This window comes from Cyrtonyx montezumae, unplaced genomic scaffold (assembly GCF_038088225.1).
Source record: "Cyrtonyx montezumae isolate F1298 unplaced genomic scaffold, pur_monq_1.0 scaffold_2, whole genome shotgun sequence".
Taxonomy (NCBI): Eukaryota; Metazoa; Chordata; class Aves; order Galliformes; family Odontophoridae; genus Cyrtonyx; species Cyrtonyx montezumae.
Genome location: NW_027071936.1, coordinates 9,596,784 through 9,619,285, shown reverse-complemented (window position 1 = coordinate 9,619,285; position 22,502 = coordinate 9,596,784). Strand labels below are relative to the sequence as shown.

At 36.9% G+C, this 22,502-nt stretch overlaps 1 protein-coding gene across 1 annotated transcript; it reads right to left on the bottom strand.

Annotated features, from left to right (window-relative positions):
• Nucleotides 1–1,332: 1,332 nt before the first annotated feature.
• IL15 (interleukin 15) lies at nucleotides 1,333–20,963 on the bottom strand. The gene is made up of 6 exons (XM_065736355.1): nucleotides 20,839–20,963; nucleotides 5,942–6,051; nucleotides 4,613–4,694; nucleotides 4,106–4,147; nucleotides 2,372–2,515; nucleotides 1,333–1,780 (listed from the first exon to the last, which is right to left on the bottom strand). Exons 1-6 carry the CDS (start codon nucleotides 20,890–20,892, stop codon nucleotides 1,664–1,666), a joined length of 549 nt encoding a protein of 182 aa, XP_065592427.1. The 5' UTR covers nucleotides 20,893–20,963; the 3' UTR covers nucleotides 1,333–1,663.
• Between the last annotated feature and the right edge of the window lie 1,539 nt (nucleotides 20,964–22,502).

Below are 22,502 nucleotides of genomic sequence, written 5' to 3'. Positions count from 1 at the left end.
AAGAATAGCTGGAAAACATTAGGTCCTAAATACCGCATACATGACTAGAGCTTGTGCAGAGGAAATGCCTCCCCTTAGAGAAATACTGAAGAACTACACTGGCAAATGGTATTTTTTAATTCTAAAGTATGTGAATGTACAGAGGTAAAGTGAAAGAGATTTATCCTGTGCTGAACATAAAGTGGCTAACAGCATGTCAGCCTGAGTGATCACAGGCGTATCAGAAAGACAAGTTCATAATGTTTAATGTGCTTGCCACTGGTTAGTGATTTGCAGAAACTGAATAATATTGTTTTTCCCATCATGAATATTGCTGGACTGTATTTCAAGCTTCCCTCAAAACTAGAAGTAAGAAAAATCCTGTTATGTCTTTGATTCAAAACTGCAGTTGTAACCAGATGTTACTTTACCTATTAATGAGACATCAGTTTGTATGAAGTCACATTGAATGCATTCCACTGTTTTAAGGAACAGTTTAAAATACAGAACCATCTTGCTTCAGCCGAAGTGTTTAATGAACAATTTCTTCCTCGCTGTTTTGCAGTGCCAAATGATCTGAAGATTCCTTCTGTAATATCTCTGCCAGTGTTTTGTTCTAACATTGATGTGCTTATGAGTTTACTCATTAGTTAGTTTACAAGTTGCCTGGAAGGTGCTCCTCAAAGTGCTGAAGATGGACTTTTGGGAGTAACTCAACAGTAAGGGAGTAACAAGCAGTGTATTTGTTGTCTTGTCTCTCAACTTTGTTGTCTTGAGATTGAGACTTCCTTTCTGGTAAGCGTAGTTGAATGACTCAGCCATTTATCAAACAAAGATCGAGAACTGGAGGTGCCTGGAGGATAGAACTGCTTATTGTAGAGAGTGGTTGATATAATGTGGTTGTGAATCAGGAAATAAGCTGTTAGCATAGAAAGAGCTGAAAGCAGACTATACAGCATTTCAGACCTATGAACGACAGGTGACTTTGCATTCAGTCTTCTCATATAGACACCATAGAATATAATATCATGATTTCTAATAACTTGTCAAAGCAGCAATTCCTTCCCTGAAAGTCTTTATCTCAACACAAGACCACAGTTGCAGACTCTGCTACACAGGAAACGTTTCTATTACTTTTACAAAGTTTTAATCAAGCATGGAAGAGTTTTGATCATCTTCTGAATGCAGACTGTGAAATTTGTGCTCCTCCACTTTGGTTGGAAGTTGTTTTTAAATTTTTGATAATTGCTGAAGTAAATGTAGTAATTACTGTAATAAATACGTGCCTGTGTCAGGGGTTAAAAAAAAAAAAAGGAAAAAAACCAACTGATTTTTACAGGGAAATTTCCATTGCAGATGTCCTTAGAACATCTTAAAAAATGACATTGAAAGGTGAGTAAATTACACACAATTTCTAATTTAGTGGACTTACCAGGAAATAAAGATATCTGAAGTCCAGGGAAAAAATGTGTTAAATTCCTTTAATTTTTACTTCAATAGTGGTATCATTTGTACGTGTTCAGATATGTACACATTACACATTAAGGAGATTTTATTATTCTTTCTTTTTTTATTCTGTGCAAATAGGACTAGAAGTGAAGTCCTTTTCAGTTCAGTGTTATTGATAACCTAATTTCTCTGAGGTATGTTTCTCAAACAGTCATTCCCAGCTTGCATATTTTGATCAGTGGTGTTTGCACTCCTTCTGTATAACCTTTACAAAACTCTGTATAAATTCTGTAAAATTTTTTTCTTCATACTCTTCACATTCTTTGCATTTTTTTGATGTCGTGGAATTCAACTGAAAAAGAAAATGCAATAGTAAAGCAAGATACTTGGTCTATTTGTTCTGATAGAGAACTAACCCTTTTTATTCTGTTTTTGTCAGTAACTCCAATGTAGTCAGTTGCTACAGAAAGCACTTGCAAGGTATTTATGTTCTGTTCCTGGATTGGTTTCTGAATAGGATAGTCTTTCAAGGATACAGTGCTTCACGGAGAGGTTTAAGTCACCTATCCCTTTGAAAATTAGGACACCTCTCTATTTGTAACTAAAACATACCCGACTTTGTATACAGAAGTTACAAACTATTATTTATTTATATATATATATATATATATATATACGCATTCAAACATTAACATCTGTATATGTGCCCAGTCACAAGTATTTGCTTTGATATGAGTCCTGGGGGTGTTCTTCTAAAATCACTGAATACTGCTCTTTCCTCTTTGTGTGTAACTTTCTCAGTATTATATTGCATGAGATACTGATTGATTCCCCTTTGCTTTCATATATACCATCTTGCCTCTTCCAGATCAATGAGAAGCAGAATTTCTGCTACTGAAACAGTTCTGATTTCCATTTTATCCAGACTTGTGGTGTTAATTACCTGGTTATTTTCAAATCTTGCATTTCCATCTTTCCATATGTTGAATACATCCTGTGTTCTACTGCATTTTTTGATATTACATTCATGAAGAATCACTTTCATCTCTAAGAAAAAACATCTTATTACAGGTTCTTGGCATTCTTTCTGGAAGAAAAAAAAATAAAAGGAAATTGTAGTAGTTTTAAGATTAAAATGGGATAAGTGAATGTGGGATATAATTTACCAGAAAGTGGTGATTTTTATTTTCTTAGTATCTGTTCTTATTATTCATACACTTATAAGTATTTGCAAAAATATGCTAAGAGCTGACATATGACATGTAGGCCAGCCAATTTCCTAGGACAAAGTGAAACACTGTGTCTTGACAGAGAACACAGGAAAATAATAATTAGGAATATGGGAAAGAATTAACAGTAATGGAATTGAATTAGTATTCTTAGTAGTTCCAGCACTTATATTCAGAGATCATTATTCAGCATAATGGAGAGTGGAAGAGTAGGAAAAAAAAAAAGTAGATATTACCCATATTTTACAAATTAAGAAAAAAAACAACAACACAGTGGTACTGCTTTTTCCACCATGGCAACAGTAAGACCAAGAACAAGCCCCAGTTTGATTTTCACATCGAGACTTTCCACTTCAAGAAAACCTTCCTTAAATTACCAGTTAATAAATTAGCCTTTAGTAGTGTACTAGCTTCTATTGCTCATTTCAGCCAAGGGAATGGGTGCATGGCTGTGGATAGGCAAGTTCTGCAGCTTTTTTTTTCCTATTGTGTACAGGGCTAGCTGTACAGACACATTAGAGTCTGCTTTCTCAGGCTTTTTTGGTCCACTGAGTGCATCAGCATTACTGTATTCTGCATGCACGCTGAGATTGTTCTGCTTGAATATAATAAGTCTATTATTTCTAGGAAATCTCATTAACTCTGTGTACAGGAATCATGTGTTGTGTGTATTTGGCACAGTCATTGTTTGAATGTTTATGCTGTCAAGAGGAGGCTGTCTCAGGAGCAGGCTACTGCCAGTGTCACCACAGCAATGAATCCAGCTCACGTTGCACCAGGGCTATACTAAAAGTAACTGCTAGGAGTAAGTTATTGGCTAGGTTCATGTTCTTAGTGGATTGAATGGAGTGAAGACTGAATTTCACAATAGATTATGAAAAAGTCTCTACAGGAATGAATTTTTGGAAACCATGACTTAGTTAACAGTTATATTTAAAATTTACTGGTTGTAGGATATATCTCCATCTATTATAAGGCTAAATCCTTGATATTACATATTGTTTGTTTCTAGGCTGTAAAAAAAGAGAATCGCACTAGCAGATGCTGAGAGTTCCTCTCCATATTGCATCTCTCAAGTATTATTATAAAATTCAAGCGCATGGTGTTAAATAATAATTTTAGGATTTTTCTTTGTCACTTCTTTGCTTTGTCAAATTACAAATGAGTATCAACATTATTTTTCAGTGTTTGCTTTGATAAGATCATCTTAGATCATCCCTTTTAGTTCAATAATTTTTATAGCAGGTATTTCAGTAAAATTTTTTAGTACCAGCTTACATAATTCATCGTAAGTAATGTAGCTTGCAGAACTTTGCTTTTCAAGGCAAATGATTTGGTTTCTGAAATTTTTTTCAAATTAGAGCAAATCTACCTTAGGAAAAAGTTTCTAGTGGAGAAATGAATTTACCATATTAGACCGGCCTGAGTCAAGTGTTAATTATACTTACATCCTCGTCTGTGTTTGCAGTGTATAAACTGACGTCTATGTCCTAAAAGAAAACAAGAGTTGTAATTATTAACAATAACTAACAGACTTAGAAATAATGAAGCAAGTACTAGAGACATTCAAGTTCAACAGGTCAATTAATCCAGGTACTGGGACGCAGTGAGACAGTGATCTGAAAGTCACCTAGTAACCTGCATGATGGGCTTTATTATGAGGAATGCTTATCAGAATTGAGTCCTGCAAGTACTTTTTCAGAAGGAGCTAACTTTCATACCCTCTGCCCTTTTCTTCAGGAAAAGTTTCCTCTTGCTTTATCCAATTAAAGAAATTCGGAAAAAATAAAATAAAATAAAGCTTCATCTCCCTTTAGCTTTCTATTTCCTAGATGACTATACAAACGATATGCAATTTCATACTCCTTGTCACTGACTCTCTTAGTTGAGTACTGTGCTGTTTAGTTATGTCTGCTCCTATGATTATATGAAAGACTGACTTTTTTTGAACTTACTTTGGACATCTTGATCTGTTCCAAATCTTCCAGAACTGCTGACCACTTACAGTGATTTGCTTCTGTCTTTGGTACGTAAGCACTAGAACAGAAGAAAAGCAGTGATTATTAGGCTAAATAGTAGGTACACATTGCTTATGCTGATAGAAGAATCACCAATTATTTAGATACTAAAGATGTGTATAAAGATATGTTAATGTGTGGGGCAAGTTCCTTCAACAAATGGTAAAATCACAGAGTCACACTGTTTCTGTTTTTTTACATAGATGATGAGGGTTTATTTTTTTAAGCTAATTTTATAATAATATAATGCAAAGGAGTCGATTATTTCTTGTAAAATATCTACAATTCTTTCCAACTACTGCAAAAAATAACAAACTTCGATATTTCTTATACTGAACTATTTTTCCTCCTGCTACTATGAATTTTCTGTCTACAGTCCTGTAGAAATGTTGTATGTCATTTTACATCTAATTTTTTGTGTACAGAAAAGTTTCCTCCTGTTCTGGTTAAAATTTTGAATGGGGTGAACCACTAAAGGGTACAAGGTAGATTTCTTTCTCCTCTGGAAGATTATTGCACTGTGAGCAGTGGTTTTTAGTATGTCATTTAGTGTGTTATTTTGACCCTTCATTTGGATCCCTTGCAGTATTATTGTATTATAAGTAACGTAAGACGATGTAAGGAAAGGAAGACAACAAACTGATTTGGGAAGTTAGTATAAAACAAACTGCTGTTCACCTTTTAGGCCTTAAACAAAGGCTGAAAGATGACAAGATTTTGGGGAAAGAAAAATAAGAGGTTCTATAACGAGAGTTGGAAGACACCCCTTATTTTTATTTCCAGGAAGACAGAGCAGAAACATCAGACCTTAGTAAAGAGATTTGACAGGGAGAGAACAAGTAGGGGATGCTGACACTAGAATCAGAGTCAGTTTTCTAAGACAGGAAACTGGAGTCAGAACAGAAGGAAACACCTAGTATATATAAACCAGCATACGTATTTAAACACATTCACATCTGCTGGTTTTTTGTTGTTTTTTTTTTTTTTGCTGCAAAGGTATATGGAAGTCTTCAAATGCAACAGTTCAAACAACTTTTAGATTATCATGGAAATAAAGGCTGAGGTACATTAACTGAATGGAGCCTGATCAGAAAAAGAAAGAATAAAGCAAGGGACTATGGCCTGAGAGAAGCTCTGTAGGCCTGCATGACATGGCAGGATAGGATCCACTTTCTAAAGCAATTGGAGGCCATTACAAGTAATGAATGTAATAGTAATCATAGATCATTTGTTTTGCTGCCTAATTAATATTAACTTTGTAGTTACCATAGAAAGAAGATGGTTAGTCCAGTCTTATTCTTTAAAAGGCAAAAGAAATGGCTGTTCAAAAGAAGATACAGTTGGTGCTGCAGACAAATACTTTTCACGTTTATTTTCTGAAAGATACAACCAACAGGACAGTGTGTCATAATCTTATTACACTTAATGTTTTTTAGTACTGACTTAATTAACCAGTTTGACAATATATCCAGTCAAGGCAAGGCTACATGCTGTGTACATATTGAAAGACCAAAAGATCAGTTTATGAAACAGTAGAAAATCAGATAAGCTAAAATTACAAACTCATCCTGTTTTCCTATCTGCTCACGCTGCAGGCTACTTTAATGTAAGGGCAGTATTAAAGATCTTTTGTTCTGTCTCACAGATTTTTCCCCTGGCTACTTATTTGCCACCCAAATTTTATAAATTACCTACAATTGTAACATGATCTGCAATGTTGTGATTGTATGTGTGAGGTGCTAGGTATACGCGTACCCAGTGGTGGATTTTCATGTATAGATACTTAACCTGTTAGACACAGTGTACATTTATAGTGTTATGCCTACTATATCTACATCTAATACTGGGAAGTGATTAAAGCATTTGAGAATTCTTCCAGTGGATTTTGACTACTGGAAATGAGTAGGTGTGAGCTGTACATTAACCGTTTCATTGTGCGCAGCCTGGGCATTTTTGTTCAGAAAATTACTAATCCTTTAATTTGAGCTCATATACGGCTTCTTCAGAGAGTTAATAATCTGCAACTGTGCTTTTGGTCCAGTGTTTAATTTCGTATCAAACTGTGTCTTTTACATCGTGGTTTATACACTAATTTACAAGTGCATATTTCAAAATTGATCAGAGAGCTTAATAGAAAAAAAGCTAGCGCTGTGTGGTATCAAATATAATAGTGTGAAAGATCTATCTATACTTCATTGTCAGGTTTGCTGCTAACTTGCTGCAAGCTGCTTAACTGTTATTAAAGTACCTACTGGCAAAGCTAGGAGAGCAATACTTGTGTGTACCTCTGGGGAGCTCTGAAGAGTACGTAACAAGTATTTGTTACTGTTTTAAATAGAAAATATTCTAAATACTTTTCAAAGAATCACAGAATTGTAGGGGTTGGAAGGGACCTCTAGAGATCATAGAGGCCAACCCCCTGCCAAAGCAGCTCTGTAGATAAGGTTGCACAGGTAGGCATCTGGGCAGGTCTTGAATGTCTTTCAATTGTCTTCCTTCCTAAACCCAAAGATTTTGCTGAGATAATGTAGTAACCTCACCATCACATAGATTTCCACACTCAGTAATGGAAATTGGTGCCATATTCTTGTATTACTTTTGTGCCCAAAATCAGAAGTACATAAGTGAAAGGAAAGTTTGATTGCATACCTAATGAAAGTATGTCCAGATCAATAATATCTCACCCATCTTCTGAACTATTTCAGTTACCTTTAACCGGAGGCTGTCTAAAAACAGGGCAGAACCTGTTAATATTTCCACAACAAATGAAAATCTAAAATATGTGACCATTCAAACCAAAATATTAAGTACTAATACAATAAAAATGATGTTAAACAGGACTTGTAAACACGTACAGCTTAGCTGTTGTCAAAAACACTTCAGAAATTGTGTTACAGCACAACAGAAAGGGTGTAACCTTTCCACATTGTTGTTTGTTCATGTTTTCAGCAAAAATAACGAAATGAGAAAGCAACTCTTTTATTTATTTACTTTTAATATGTATTCTATTTATTTTGACTTGATTTGGCAGCCCTTAACAATTATCTATTTTGGTGGGTTTTGATTTTTTTTTTAATGTATTAATTAACTGAAATTCAGAAATAATCTTATGGAAGGTTTCTGAGTACATTCTAAGAAATTTAAGATCTGATTTCTTGGCTACAGTTAAAACAACGTTCTAGTGTTTAAAAACACATTTTAACAAAATCAGTTAAATTGTGTTATAAATATTTTGTAATTGATACATATTCTGATCATTTTACAAGCTAGTTTTTGTCAAACTAAGTATGGAGGCAGTAAATGAAAATATGAGACAATTTTGTTAGTTCTTCAAGTGTTGATGAGCTTCTGGTTCATAATTAACAAGTTGAGGCCTTAAAAGCTGATTTAAAAAGGAGGTCCAGGATAATGCATTATCAAATTTATATCACAGAAAAAATGTTCAAGGAAAATAATCCGTTACACTACCTGGAGAGTAATGAGCCCGGGTTGATGTTAGTTTGACAGTTGCTTCATTTTTTTAAATAATGTTTGTTCACTGTGATGACAATGGAACACTGTGTTCTTAATGATTAATGTAGTTGTCTTCATCTTTGCTTTTCTTCAGTGTAGTAGGCAACTGGCATGTAGTAAAGAAATATTTGTTCCTTATTTTAAAAAGAAACTTAGTTTTTAGGTGAGAGAACTTTTACTTATTGTAAAAGTTAGGGAATTTTGTTTGTTTATAGAGAGAGGTTCTTAAGTTCCAGTAGATCATCTAATACATTGTTTCTACAATTCAGTGTGATCTTCTACCTGAATGTCTTAAATACTTCATGCAAACTACTATTCAGCAGCTTAAGAACGCTAGCTCGCTCACTTTGACAAACTACTCTTCTGCTTTGAACACACATGGTTGTAATTTAACGCTTTCCCTGTGCTAGCATTAGTTTTTCATTCCTTACTCTGTTTAATCATTAATCAACTTTATCATGACCCTGATACTTGCCCTTGCTTTGTGCACAGTTGAACTTCAGACTTTGAAAAGATGAAGCATTTCATATTCAATATCTTTTTTTTTTTCCCCTGTAGGTTGTAACCTTGCAACATGTCTTCAGTGAAAAAGCTTTCCCTCAGGAATCCCAAGACCCTGGAGGTTAGTGAAAGGGTCTGGGGAACTGGAGACTTTCCTTTAGTCAGGGAAGAGGTGGTCTGTGAGCGCCTAGGAGATGCTAATGTTCATAAATCCATGGGACCCAATGGAGTGCATCCATGGGTGCTGAGAGAGCTGGTGGAGGTGATTGCTGAACTGCTCTCTATCATCTTTGAGAGGTCTTGGAGAATGGAGGAGGTGCCTGAAGACTGGAGGATAGTCAACGTCACTCCGGTCTTCAAAAAGGGCAACAAGGAAAATCCTGGTAATTATGGGCCAGTCAGCCCCACCTCTGCCCCTGGAAAGGTGATGGAACAGCTTGTGCTGGATGACATCTGCAGACAATTGGAAGGATAGGAGGTTATCAGGAGTAGCCAGCATGGGACGTCACCAAGTTACATCATGCTCGACCAACCTGGTGGCTTTCTATGATGTTATCACTGGCTGGGTGGATGGAGGGAGGGCAGTGGATGTAGTCTACCTTTATTTCAGCAGGGCATTTGATACTGTCTCCCATGACATCCCTATAGTAAAGCTGAGGAAGTGTGGGATAGATGAGTGGACAGTGAAATGGGTTGAAAACTGGCTGACTGGCAGAGCACAGAGGGTTGCCATTGGCAGTGCAGGGTCTGGTTGGAGACCTGTAACCAGCAGTGTCCCCTAGGGGTCTGTGCTGGGTCAGGTCTTATTCAACATCTTCATCAACGACCTTGATGAGGGGATAGTGGCCACCCTCAGCAAGTTTGCTGACGATATGAAGTTGGGAGGATTGGCTGACACACCTGAAGGCTGTGCTGCCGTTCAGTGAGATCTGGACAGGCTGCAGAGCTGGGCTTAAAGGAACCAGATGAAATTTAACAAAAGCAAGTGTAGAGTCTTGCACCTAGGGAGGAATAACCGCATGCACCAGTACAGCCTGGGGGATGAGCTGCTGGAGAGGAGCTCTGAGGAGAGGGACCTGGGTGTCCTGGTGGAAGACAGGTTTACCATGAGCCAGCAGTGTGCCCTCGTGGCCAAGAGGGCCAATGGCATTCTAGGGTGCATTAAAAAGAGTTGTGGCCAGCAGGTCAAGGGAGGTGATCCTCCCCCTCTACTCTGCCCTGGTGTGGCCTCACCTGCCCTGTGTCCAGTTCTGGGCTCCCCAGTACAAACAAAAAACAGGGATCTCTTGGAAAGAGTCCAGTGCAGGACCACAAAGATGGTGAAGAGCCTGGAAGATCTCCCTTATGAAAAAAGGCAAAGTGAACTTGGTCTGTTTAGCCTTGAGAAAAGAAGACTGAGAGGGAACCTGATCCAGGTTTTTAAACATCTGAGGTGTGGGGGACAAAGTGGTGAGGCCAGACTCTTTTCAGCAGTGTGTGGAGACAGGACAAGGGGAAACAGACAGAAACTGCAGCACAGGAAGTTCTGCTCGCATGTGTGCAAGAACTTCTTTAGGGTGAGGGTGACGGAGCACTGGCACAGGCTGCCCAGGGGGGTTGTGGAGTCTCCTTCTCTGGAAATATTCAAGACCTGCCTGGACACCTTCCTGTGTGAACTGGTGTAGGGAACCTGCTTTGGCAGGGGACTCGATGATCTCTTGAGGTCCCTTCTAACCCCTAAGATTGTGTGATTCTGTAACATCAGAATAGGGATTAAAGACTTTGGAAGTGAATATTTATTTATTTATGTAAGATGCAATTGCGAGTTATGATTAACAGAAATAGACTGTTTTGGGAAGAAAAAATAAATTCCTCATGAAGCTGCAATGAAGTACTTATCATTGAGTAAAATATAAGCCACAGTAGAACTATTTTCTCTTTTAAAGAGAGAAATGGAAGCAAATAATGAAACTTAGCAAGACAGAATCAGCTTCTGATTTTGCCATTTTGGCTGTCATTAAAAAAATGTAAGGTAGTCAAGAGAAAATATTCATGGCTCTATGCAGTATTTAAATTAGATGCAAAGGAAATTACTGAAAGATAAGGTTGTATGACTTCTACTACTTACTGTACATCTGAATTCCTTCAAAAAAGTGTTGCTTTTAAATTTCTCAGTGAATCCTTGAAATATGATAATTATGATTAGGAAAATTTAGTTGCTGTATAAGTTAGTTTTATCTTCAATTGTCCACTATTCTTAATTGTGTCCATAAGGTGATTGCTGTAATTATTTTTTAACATTTGGTCAGGAAAACCTGCAGGAGGGAAGACATTTTGATACCCAGCTAAAGTAAGACTCTCCTGCTGAGTCAAACATCCTCTACGATATTAACAGCATGCTTCTGGGACCTAAACATTTGCACCCTCAGCCAGGTTTCTGTAAAGAAAAGAGTCTCATTGGCTGCAGTTTTATGGTGGCCTGAAGGTTTGCCATCAGAGGCTGAACTCCCTTCAGAATCTGAGCACAGAATCAGTATCACTGTAGTGCAAGATAAGGCTGTCCTTGCCTGCTTCCTCTAAAATGATATTTCTCTCTACTGACCCTGTGGGATTTTCCAGGTGGTCTTCACATTCAGTGATCTGAAGTGGATTTGCTCAAGTGTTTTTTAGGAGGAAGGCTCAAGATGGAAAAGTACAAGTTCCTGCTCCTTCTTGTGATTTTATCTTCTAGAGAGTTGAATAAGTTTTGTCAGTTATCTTTGGCAACTGCAATTGAATACAGGTTCTTATTACCTAACATCAGTGAAAAAAACCAACAAATCAAAACAACAACAAAATTTGCTTTTATCGTATTCATATAACTGTGGAACTCACAAGGGTGCTTTTGTGAAAGAAGAGAGTATTTTTATTCTTAGTTAGAGAATTCAGATCCTGAACCTGATAGTTCTTTATTTGAACATGTACTTTGAATACTGATCCTCAGTCTACAACAGCTCTTTCCTTCACAGGGATCTCTCAGTGATATAAATACATTGACAGCTGTCTTCTCTTCAGACTCCACATACCCAAATGATTGTGCTGGGTCTGTTTGAGATGGATATTAGCATTTTCACAGTTACTTGAATGGTGCTGCATTGTAAATCTGTGACCAAAATAATGCTGATAATACACCGATATTTTAGCTATTGCTGGACTGTTTTTAATACAGTCCATGCTATCTCTGTTTATCACACTACCCTCTCTGCCAGCAAATAAACTAGGGGTTGTCAAGAGGCTGGGAGGGGATACAGCTGCAACAGCAATCCCAAAGGCATATTCAATACCATATGACATCACTTTTAAAATTTAAGTTAAAAGCATGGGTGGGGCTGAGAGGGTGATTTTTTTCTAAGAATAGCCATTGCTTAGAATCTTGCTGGACACTGATTCACTGGTAAGAGGTGGCAAGTGATTACCTCTGCATTGCTTCTGTTTTGGTTTTCTGTTATTGTTCACTTCTATTTATTGGGCTGTCTTTATCTCAGTTTACAATTTCTCCTCACTTCTTTCAGTTTTCTTTTCTGTATATCTGACTGTGGGAACAGTGAGCAAGCAGCTGTGTGGAAGGTTAGCTGCTACCACTTAAGCACTGATATGTCCTTGCTTTGCTGGAATACTTGTTCATTTGTTTTATAGTATTGATAGTATTGTTTTATAGTTTTGATAGTTATTCAGTAAAATTTCCTTTTCCTATATGCCAGGTGAAGAAACAAGAAAGTAAAGTTTGCAATGCCTATTTGAAAACATTGCCAAAAGGTCACAGAATCATGATTATTCCACTCAGTATCTTAAGCATTCAAATTTGAAATGAAAGAAGTTAAATCTTTCATTTGACCTTTTTTTTTTTTTTTTTTTGCAAAACATTCTTGAAGCCTGGGGCTTGTATCATTTATGAAGATTGATCCTATACTTTCTTGTTGGCCTGAGAAGAAGTTAGTCCTTGGTGCAGAGAATGATTTTATACTTCTCCAAAGAACGTTGCAGTCACAGTAGTAGTGAAACACAGAAGAAATGCAGCATTCTTTAGAACAAGACATTTCTAGTTGAATATTTCTATTGTAAACCAAGAGCCTTCCTTTTAGACTGTCTACTTTCACTAATTTCTCAGTGTAACTCAAAACCCCTTCAGGATGTAATATGCAGAAAGCAGTGAAAATGTTTTTCAGAATACACTCTCCTGCATAAATAAGCAGCTGAATCGCAAGAAATTGTAAAGGATGTGAAGAAAACATCAAAAATAACAAAAAAAAACCAGCAGATCAGTGCTAAAGTTTGTATAGCAAAATACATACTGATCTATATATGCTTCTAGGCAGTCTCTGTAAATATTTTTGTTAAATTTTCATGCCACAGCAATGAATATTCAACAGAGAACTAAAATAGAATTAAAGGTTTTGTACATTAGGGGGTAGGATTTTAAAATCAAAAACAGTGTCAAAGAAAGAAACTATAAAAGTATAAGTGTAAGGGCTGTTATACTGATGAAGAGAAGATGAAAAGCCTAAGTTTGTAAAATAGTTGCCTCAGGAGCAGCTGCTAGAGAGTTATCTCAGACTTAGCAAAGTACTTAGCTCAGGGACAGTGAATTATATTGCATACTAATGAAGATCTGCAATATACCTGGAAAAGGTAGATTAAACATATGAATTGCAATATCAAAAGTGTGAAGTGAGGCAATATATTGAGAAATTTTTTAATAAAAAAAATTTGTAACCTATGACCCTATCTTATACTACTTATTACAGTTTACTGGATTCTTAAGATAAGCAAGAAGGGTCTAGCTGGAAATATTTTACTATTTTCCTACAAATCTGATTTTTAAGGAGCAGGGTGAAATTTTAATGTGTGTCCATTGTCTATATCTAATCGCTGAAGTTATTTCCATTTCCAGAGCTGCTGAGAATTTGACAAAACATTTTGCTGAGAACAGATCAGTAAGTGGAATACATCAGTATAAGGAATCAAAGAAATAACAAAATATATCCGTTACATATTTGTCTCACTTTCCTGCATAGCGAAGGCAAACAAATTCAGAAAGGAAATGATTTCTACATTAGACTAATCTGAATCACAGGTCTTCATTCCTGGATTGATTGATTACTTCATTGATTTAATATATGATGTATTGAGACAAAAGTAGCAACATTTTGGCCATAGTAACTGATAATGTATTTCTCTGTTAGAATCCATATTTCACTTTACCATTTATCTTGAGTCTTATAGCCTAAGTTCAACCTATGACCACATTTCAAAGTCTGTCAATTCTGTTAAATAATGCTATTTCTATATCATTTACAAAATAATAATGGAATCATAGAATCATCTGAAGGGACCTTTAAAGGACATCTAGTCCAACTCCCTTGCAAGGAATGATCCTAGCACTGAAGCTAGATCACATTGCTCAGAGCACAGTCCAGCCTAACCTTGAAGGTTTCCAAGGAGAGGGCTTCCACTGCCTCTCTGGGCAACCTGCTCCAGTGCTTCACAACCCTTACTATAAAAAAATGCTTTCTTATATACAATCTAAATCTCTCCTTTAGGCTCCCAACACAAGATCCTAAAAAGAATTGAGGATAGCTACTAGTCCTCCATCTTGTTGTGTCATGTTAGTGTTGAAAACTCACTTTTACTAAGTGTAATGAAGAACTTGAGTTGACCTTCTCAACATTTACTTATTAGTCAACATTCAGTGCAGTACCTCACTCAGTTCCATGTTAAAAATTGTCACGTATGCACAGTGCATAAATTGCATTATTGTCATTTGTTTTTAACTGGATGAAATCTACTAGGAAACCACTCTGGCCCATTTATCTTGTAATCACACACAGTTTAAAATGAGACCTGAAATATTCATTTGTTATTTAAATTATGCAAAATAATCTACAGGCATTCATAAAATTTCATGAATTTGAGAGATGTTTTCAGTTACAAATGCAGGAGATGAGTGAGGTTTTTTGTCCTTTTACAGAAAAGTGGAAAAAAAGGAAGAAAGAATGAACTGTTTAAAAGTAGAATGTTGTAGAACATTGGAAAAGTTTCACAAATGTTCTCTTGCAAAAAAAAAAAAAAAGTCACATAGGTACTTGAAGAATAGCTGTATCAGTAAATGTACATGCTCTAGTACTTTCTTTTGAATCACTGTATGTTTATAATAATTTCAGGTATTGTTAGATAGCACCAGCCAAGATAACAGTTGTTAGTAGCATAGGGTTCTTAGAGCACAGTACACAAGTCATAGATTCATAGGTACATTAGGTTGGAAAGGACCTCCAAGATCATCTAGTCCAACCATCCTTCTATCACCATCCCTACCCACTGAACTATTAAATCAAATCCCTTAGCACCTCATCTAAACGCTTCTTGAACAGCGCTAGGGACGGTGCCTCAACCACCTCCCTAGGCAGGCCATTCCAGTGCCTGACCACTCTTTCAGAAAAGAAATGCTTCCTCAGGTCTAATCTAAATCTTCCCTGGCGCAACTTGTGGCCATTCCCTCTCGTCCTGTCATTAGTTATCTGGGAAGTCATGTGTTTTCTGAATACAGAATAATAGAAGTAAGAGGGTAAGAAAATGAATAAAACTATCTGATGTATATATCCTCAGGGCTTCCATCTGCTGAAAATTGCTTTTTCAAAGCTGAAGTAAAATTTGAATGTTAGAAAGGATAAGTACACTTTGTGTTCTGGTCAGCTAAGCAGCTGATCAGACCAAAGCTCTCATCTTCATCAGCTCCAGCTTTGTGCATTGTATGTTTCCCCAAATGTATGTATATACTGTGTTTCTGTTGAGAGAAATAAGGCTGTCCCCCTCGCAAAACAACACTGTTAGGCTTCCTCTGTCTGTCTCATCATTCAAGAGTACTGGACCCTAAATTCTAAATCACATCTTGAAAAGTTTCACAATGAAAAAAGGATGAGGTGTTTCTGAGATAAAGTTTTCAGTGAAAATTTCTCCCAAAATCAGGGACATATTTTCACTGCGTTTTATTCAAATTTTTACTGTAAAAAATTGAAAAAAGGGAGTGCACTGTGATAAGCTTTTGTTTCGACTACTGCAGAAAATGTACCCTGGACAGGTTCAGTAAAAAGTTATGTAAGCATATCTATAGATGTAGCGCTATGAGATCTATTGAGCTGTTTTCTGTCTTGATTATGGTCTGGGTAAGTTTTCTTCAACAATCTAATTCAATAGCAGCATACTGCATATCAGAATCTCAGCAGAATATGAATGGCTTTGAAGTTTTTTTGGTGGAAACAAAAAACCAAAAACAAAAAACCCAAAACATTCCTTGTAACCATCTCATATATCAGATGTAGATTTTTCTAACTTTCCTACCTGCCTTTCCTTGTCATCCTTGGGTCTGCAGGAGCTAAGCATAAGTGAGAAAAGCCAGGCATATGTCAAAATGAATGGGGAAAAAAAAATAGCAGGAAGCTTCAGCAGTTTTCCCAAAGCTGTGCTCATTTGTTTGATTTGCAGTGAATCTCCTAACTTCATCAAATGCAACAATGCCAATATAGTGAGCCTGCCTGCAAGTACTGAGGCTACAGGTTTTAGTAAGTCCATGCTATTCGTAAGGACAGTACCTTGTTCTGCTGTCCTTGATGTATGTGTAGAAAGACAAGTGAAAAGAGGTGGGGTTGCTGGTGATTCATCATCTTGCGGCCTGCGTGGAGAAATATGCACAGCTGCTGTCTGCATATGTCATTAATTTTAGTCTGGAAACCTTTTCTATGCTGGAGTTTTGACTGAAATAGTCTTGAAAAGGACCATCTATTTCTGCAGTTGTTCCAGCTGATGTTTCAGCATGCTCTTGTGTTTCTAAATACTCTCTTCTGACAATGTCCTATGCATGTCATTTTTTTTCATATGCATTCCTTTCTTCTTTTCAGGGATGGTGAACTGAGCAAGTAAAAAAAAAGAGTATTAATATTTTTATGTAGATTTGCTTGTTCTGAAATTGTAAATGCTCCTCAGTAGAAGAGATTTTATTACCCTCACTCAGGAACTAGGAAGCCAAAAATTACATCAATTTCTATTTGGTAACTGTGATAAAAGTTGTATTTTCATCTAGTTTGCAATGTTTGTTCCATGATTTTTCCCTTCCATGATCTGGAGAGCTTGTAGAGTGAGCACATCTTCATTTACCTTTGCAGAAAAGACATGAATCAGGTTTAGGCTATTGAGTTGGCAGAAGGACTGGAGATCCTGGAGGAAAGGTAAAATGAGGCAAGACTGCAGTCTGTCCTAATACTGGAGGAAATCTGTAATTTAGATCTCCAGCAGGTGGCTTGTTCAGAAACGAAATAGAACAACACTCCCATGGATCTCTCTACGTTTTCTTGGAAGCTTGTAAGTCCACCCTGTTATAGCCTAACTATGTCACTTCCCAAGATGATGTAATTAGTAACATGTAGTAAATCACAGAAATGCTCACTGATGTTGCAGACATCATTCCATTCTCACCTCTGATTTCTTTCTTTTTTGAACTTAGACAGATTTTATTTCTTGCGCTGAATAATTACATGGTTACTATTTGTCTTATAACCCTGAGGGGTAACAAGGGAGTCAGTATCCCTGGAGCTCTTTCGAAAGCTTTAATCTTTTAACCAACCTTGGTCATCTCGTAGTACAGGACAGGAAATTTAGTTTACAAGTGGCTGGATAATTACAAAGATGTAACAAAATACTGCATATGAAACATTGTTCAAGTTGGAGCATGAGTTAGCTTAAATAAAAAGCGTTTCAGTTGTTTCTGGTAACAGACCTAAAGTTAAGTGTGTTAGTAAAAGATGGTGCTCTTATATACTGAGGATGGAGAGGGAAACTGGAGGCAGTGGTGGAAACTGAAACATCTGCCTTCTCAATGTTATTGACATGTGCTTTGCAGAACTATGTATCCTGAAGAGCAGAAGTCAGGAGTCACATGCATTGAGTTCTTCAATAGATAAATACATTCAACTGAATACGGAACAGGTATCGTAACAGAAAAGAAAAAAAACAATGAGATCAGAGTTGTTGTATTTAGTTTTCATAAGTGTATTAATGGATTTTATGCAGTTCTGGCATTTCAGCGATCTTTTTAACAGTAAATCTCGGTATAATTACAATTCAAAAATAAATTACATGCATCTTCAGGTCTGCAGACATGCCTGACAATACATTTTGGTGAGATGCCTAAACAATTCTGAAATTCAAATTCAGCCAGAGAGCTTTACAGTAGGAATAATGAATCAGCTAACATGTTATTTAATATAAACATGCAATTTCAAATTATACAGTAAACTATCGTAGAAACTTTAAAGAGAAATTCTGCTTGTGCTAGTAACTGCTAGTCAGAATCAGTGGAGCAAACCACTAGGTGAAATGCACTTTATTTACTTTGTTCTCATTTTTATATTAACAATTAATTTTAGGACTACTATACTTCTCGGAAAACTCCATAAGAATCACCATCTTCAACAATCCCAAACAGAAGCACACAAACTACAGATCTCAGTGGATAGGAGCTAGTCCAGTTACATGCAGGAGCACACTTGCACATACTCAGGGTAAGTAATTACTTGTGAGCTTGTAGGTTAATAGCATTGCCTGTCAATCCTGTCAAGTTCCCAAGGAGCAACTATTCAATACTATTTTTTCTTTTTTAGAGCATCTTCTCTTGTAGCATGTAGTGAAAACTCACCATAAAGTAGCCAACAGACAGAGATTTAGTTACTAGAAGTTATTTTGGTAATGGAAACTTGATTCGTCTGATTTGTGGAAATCAGGTTGTGAACCTTGGTTCCTTTATTTCTACTGTAACAACCAGATTGTTCTTCAGTGAGTGATACCTCTCTGGGCTATTCTCTAGAGACCGTTTGTTTCCTTTGTTTGTGCCTACATAGATACATCGCTTTGTAAAAGTGTGAAAAATAACATCAAATGATTAATTTAAGTGATGATAAAGTAATGGCATTAACACTATAGAAATGACCTCTCGTATACCTTAAAATGAGAGCAGTGTTACAGTTATATTCAAAAATATTTACTGATTTTGGAACCAAATAGAATCATTTCCAGAATACATTAAATCTCTTAACTTATCTTGAAGAATGAAGGAGACATAATTGTTAAGTTAAAACAGAATCAACATTATTTTGTCCAAAGAACAAAATAAGCTTGATTACTGGGGTAATCACACAGGCCTACTTCCACGTGGACAATTAATGTTTTTGTAGTGTTTTAACAATCACTGGGCAGCTAAGTTTTACCATTCTGCTCTTCACTCCCTATCTGCAGGACAGGGGAAGAAAAATAAAGAAAATCAGACAGGCTTGCGGGTGGAGATAAGAAACAGTTTAATTAAAGGAAAATAAACACAGGATAATAAGAATACAAGAATAATAAAGAAAGCAAAACCAAAATCAAAAGAAAGGCCATGCAGAAGCAAAAGGAAAAAAAACCTATTATTTTTCACTTCCCATCAGCAAGTGATACTGAGTTACATCTTCAGGAGCAGGGTCTCAATATGTGTAGCAATTGCTCAGGAATACCAACAATTCCATAATTCTCCTTCTCCTTCCCTAGGTTTTATAGCTTAGTGTACTGTTATATGGAATGAAATATCCCGTTAGTCAGCTTAGGTCAGCTGCCTTGGTTGTGCTGCTCTGCACATTTTGCCCACACCCAGCCTACTGGCTTTTGGACGCAGGGTGTAGAGAGCCAGCCTTGATAAGATGCCAGTAAAACCCAAATCATCAGTGTGATATCAAGGCTGTTATAATTACAGGTGCAGAGCACAGCTTCTGTGGGCTACTGTGGGGAAAGTTAATTTATTCCAGCCAGACTCATTAAGTTTGTATATCCTTTAAGAGCACTGGGGGAAATACTATAGTCAAAATAACACTGGATGTGTTTGTATTGAAATTATCTGCGCCAATCAAACAAATATTTAATTATGATTAATGTGGAACTTTTTACAGGCCTAGAATAGATAATAACCTTGACCTGACTCATGTGCCATCTGCAGTCACTGTGGAGAAACGAATCCGGTTTGATCTCAAACCTCTCTGTTACTGTGATCTTCTCTGGCTACTGCTGTAGACCTCATCTTGATCACCATCACTGCACCTCTTATTGACCTACTTACTCAAAGCTCTAGCCTGAATCTGCACTTTTTCACCATGGTCTTAATTGGTCACTGGGACTCTGGTCTGTCCTGACTGTCTTGCTGGCTTGTCCTTCTCCCTCCATGGGGCAGTAGGATAGGCCCTGACTGTTGTGGCCCTGACCAGATGGCCCTTGGATCCCAAAAGAAAAATAGTTGAGATTGGATTTAGAAACAGTATCACCTGAAGTTTTCCTTTAACTGCGACTTTTAAGAGGCATGCTACAATTTGACTTTTCAAGTTCTTCAGTTTAGATGAAAATAATGATTAATTTTATTGTCCCAGCAGGAAAATTTACTATGATTTAAATGAATGAGAAATGAGTCAGTTGCAGGTACAATAAATATCAGTCAAGAAGCATGGAAATATTTTTACTATTGTAACCTCATGACTTAGCTATGCTGTATCTTTTACCTGCCCCAGTTCATACTGTGATTATCTGCTGTAATCCTCCCCATGTCCTGTTGAGCTGAAGTGGTAGGGGTAGATTTCCAAATTCTTTTTCCCCCACAACCTTTTTTTTTCCCCCACAACTTGCACATTCATGCAGACTGGCTTAATATAGGGATGTCTCTCCACATTACAGCACAGTGGTAGGAAAGGTGGGGTCAGATAGGGCTGAAGAGTGCTAGAAAGGCTGAACGCTTGCAAGAATTATCCTCCTATATTGAACACACTTGAATGTCAGGAGTTACACCCTCACAAGTTGCAGGTCAGCTAGAATTTAACTGTGGAGAAAACAAAACAAAAAAAAAACCCACAGATCTGTAAAAATCCAGACCTGAGGCTGGAAAAATTAGAAAACACTGTGAAAAGAACATAACAAAATTATAGACTGCTAGTGATCTTGTCTAAAATACTGGAAATATTTCCAATCTTTAAATTTGCTGTAGTGACTGATTTTCTTGTTAAGCTATGTAAGTAACACTAAGAGCTTAGCTGAGACTTCAGAAAATGTCATACTGTTTAAATGACACTTACCCGACTCTGCAGCCTACTCCATGCTCCAGCAGAGTTTTGTGTTGGCTGTGACATCCCCAGCACCTTCCTCAGTGGAACATCACTCAGAACAGAAGAACAGAATCTGGATCAGGCAAGGACAATGAGGTACTTAGAAATGGAAAAAATATATTTAATGCTGCAATAAAACTTCAGGAGGCTCCCAGATGGTCTGTCAGGATCATTGAAACTAACAAGTGGCCGAAATTTCACAAGGAACTTTCATAGAAACAGCAGATGTGTCTTTTCATAAGGGTTACTTTTATCCAGTGACTAGAAATACATCTTAGACTGAATCTTTGAACACTGCAATATGAGGGAGGAAAGTCACTCTGGAACAGGTATATGGCATCAAATAATAACATTTTTATAACTTCTGATGAAAATCAGAACAGAAGCTGTAGCTAAATTAGCTAATATGAAAGTCATTATCATCAGCATGATATTATATAAAGGGCTGTGTTTTATAAAGAGCTAAAAGAGTTCCCCTAATTACGTCAATGGAGTGTGACACTTGATTTTAATAGTTACTTTTAATGTGTAAGCCCAGGTATGAAATTCTACTTTTGTTCTCTTCTATTTTACAGGATAAATTAGAAGATTAGAAGAGAATAAACGAGGCAAACGATATAGAAACAAGGTCAGGTCAGCAGCAATCCGGTGTGCCTTCTTCGTTTAAGCAGTGTAGGTTTTAAGCAGTTTTAATCATAGTAGGTATCACATCGGCTAACTAGCTCGTTCCCCTTGTTATTATCTTTTTATAGAGGAAGTGATAAAAACTTACTAGCACATTTTCCTTCTCCTTTATAACTTTTTTTCTACATTTGCTTTCAAGTCTTGTGGGTGCCGGGGTTGGAGAAACAAGCAATTTCTTTTGTTTGAACAGCGAGCTTTGTATTCACAGCAAGACCTTGAAGACATACAGCAGAAAACTATGAAGACACTTCGGCAGTACAATTTATCTGGATATTAATATCTGTATTTTTGATAAAAGCAGCCCAACATAATCTGTGAGAAAATAAATCTCCAAAGCTACTATTTTATTTACTGTTTTCCGTATTGTACAAATGGCCAGAGAAGTTGCAAAGTCTGGTTTTCTGATCATTTGTCTCAATAATAGACTTGGTGTGTTAGATTTAAGCCTGATTTAAGCTTTTCTGGACTGGAAATTTATGAAACTTTCTATAAACAGCAGCTGAGAGTCCACCTGAGGTACTTATGTAGTTATACGTGCCACCTTGTGAAAGTAGTGGGAGGAATTGTCAGTTCACACAGACACAGGACAATGGCCTTGCTAGCATTAAGGAGATGTGGTGAGACAGCTCACGTCACCAGTGTGCTGTGATGGCTCAACACAGGTTTGTAAAGAAAGATGAGCAGAGAAGACTAGAAGGTGCATAGCTGTAGTGCAAGAAACTCTGGTGTACAAGGAGCGTGAGGCCTGATGAAAGGAGGAATCAGCATTGTGGACATGACAGTGAGTGCCTGCTGAGGGATGCTTGATCATAGAAATAAATGAAGCTCTCTTTAAACAAATGGAAGATGTCTTCCATTTGCAGATTAGATTAAACTACCCAGCGTCTGATAGAAACTCAAGATGAATCCATTATGTTTCTGAAGTCACGCAATACATGATACAGACTGTA

Bases quoted from the DNA above. Each gene is read 5' to 3' on its own strand.
- IL15 (XM_065736355.1), bottom strand. From the start codon at position 20,892: ATGTCACAGCCAACACAAAACTCTGCTGGAGCATGGAGTAGGCTGCAG. The intron at 6,052-20,838 runs GTAAGTGTCATT...TGTATCTTTCAG, and splicing joins GGAGTAGGCTGCAGAGTCGG to AAAATAAACGTGAAAAGTAT. The intron at 2,516-4,105 runs GTAAGTATAATT...TTTTTCTTCCAG, and splicing joins CTGCAAACACAGACGAGGAT to AAAGAATGCCAAGAACCTGT.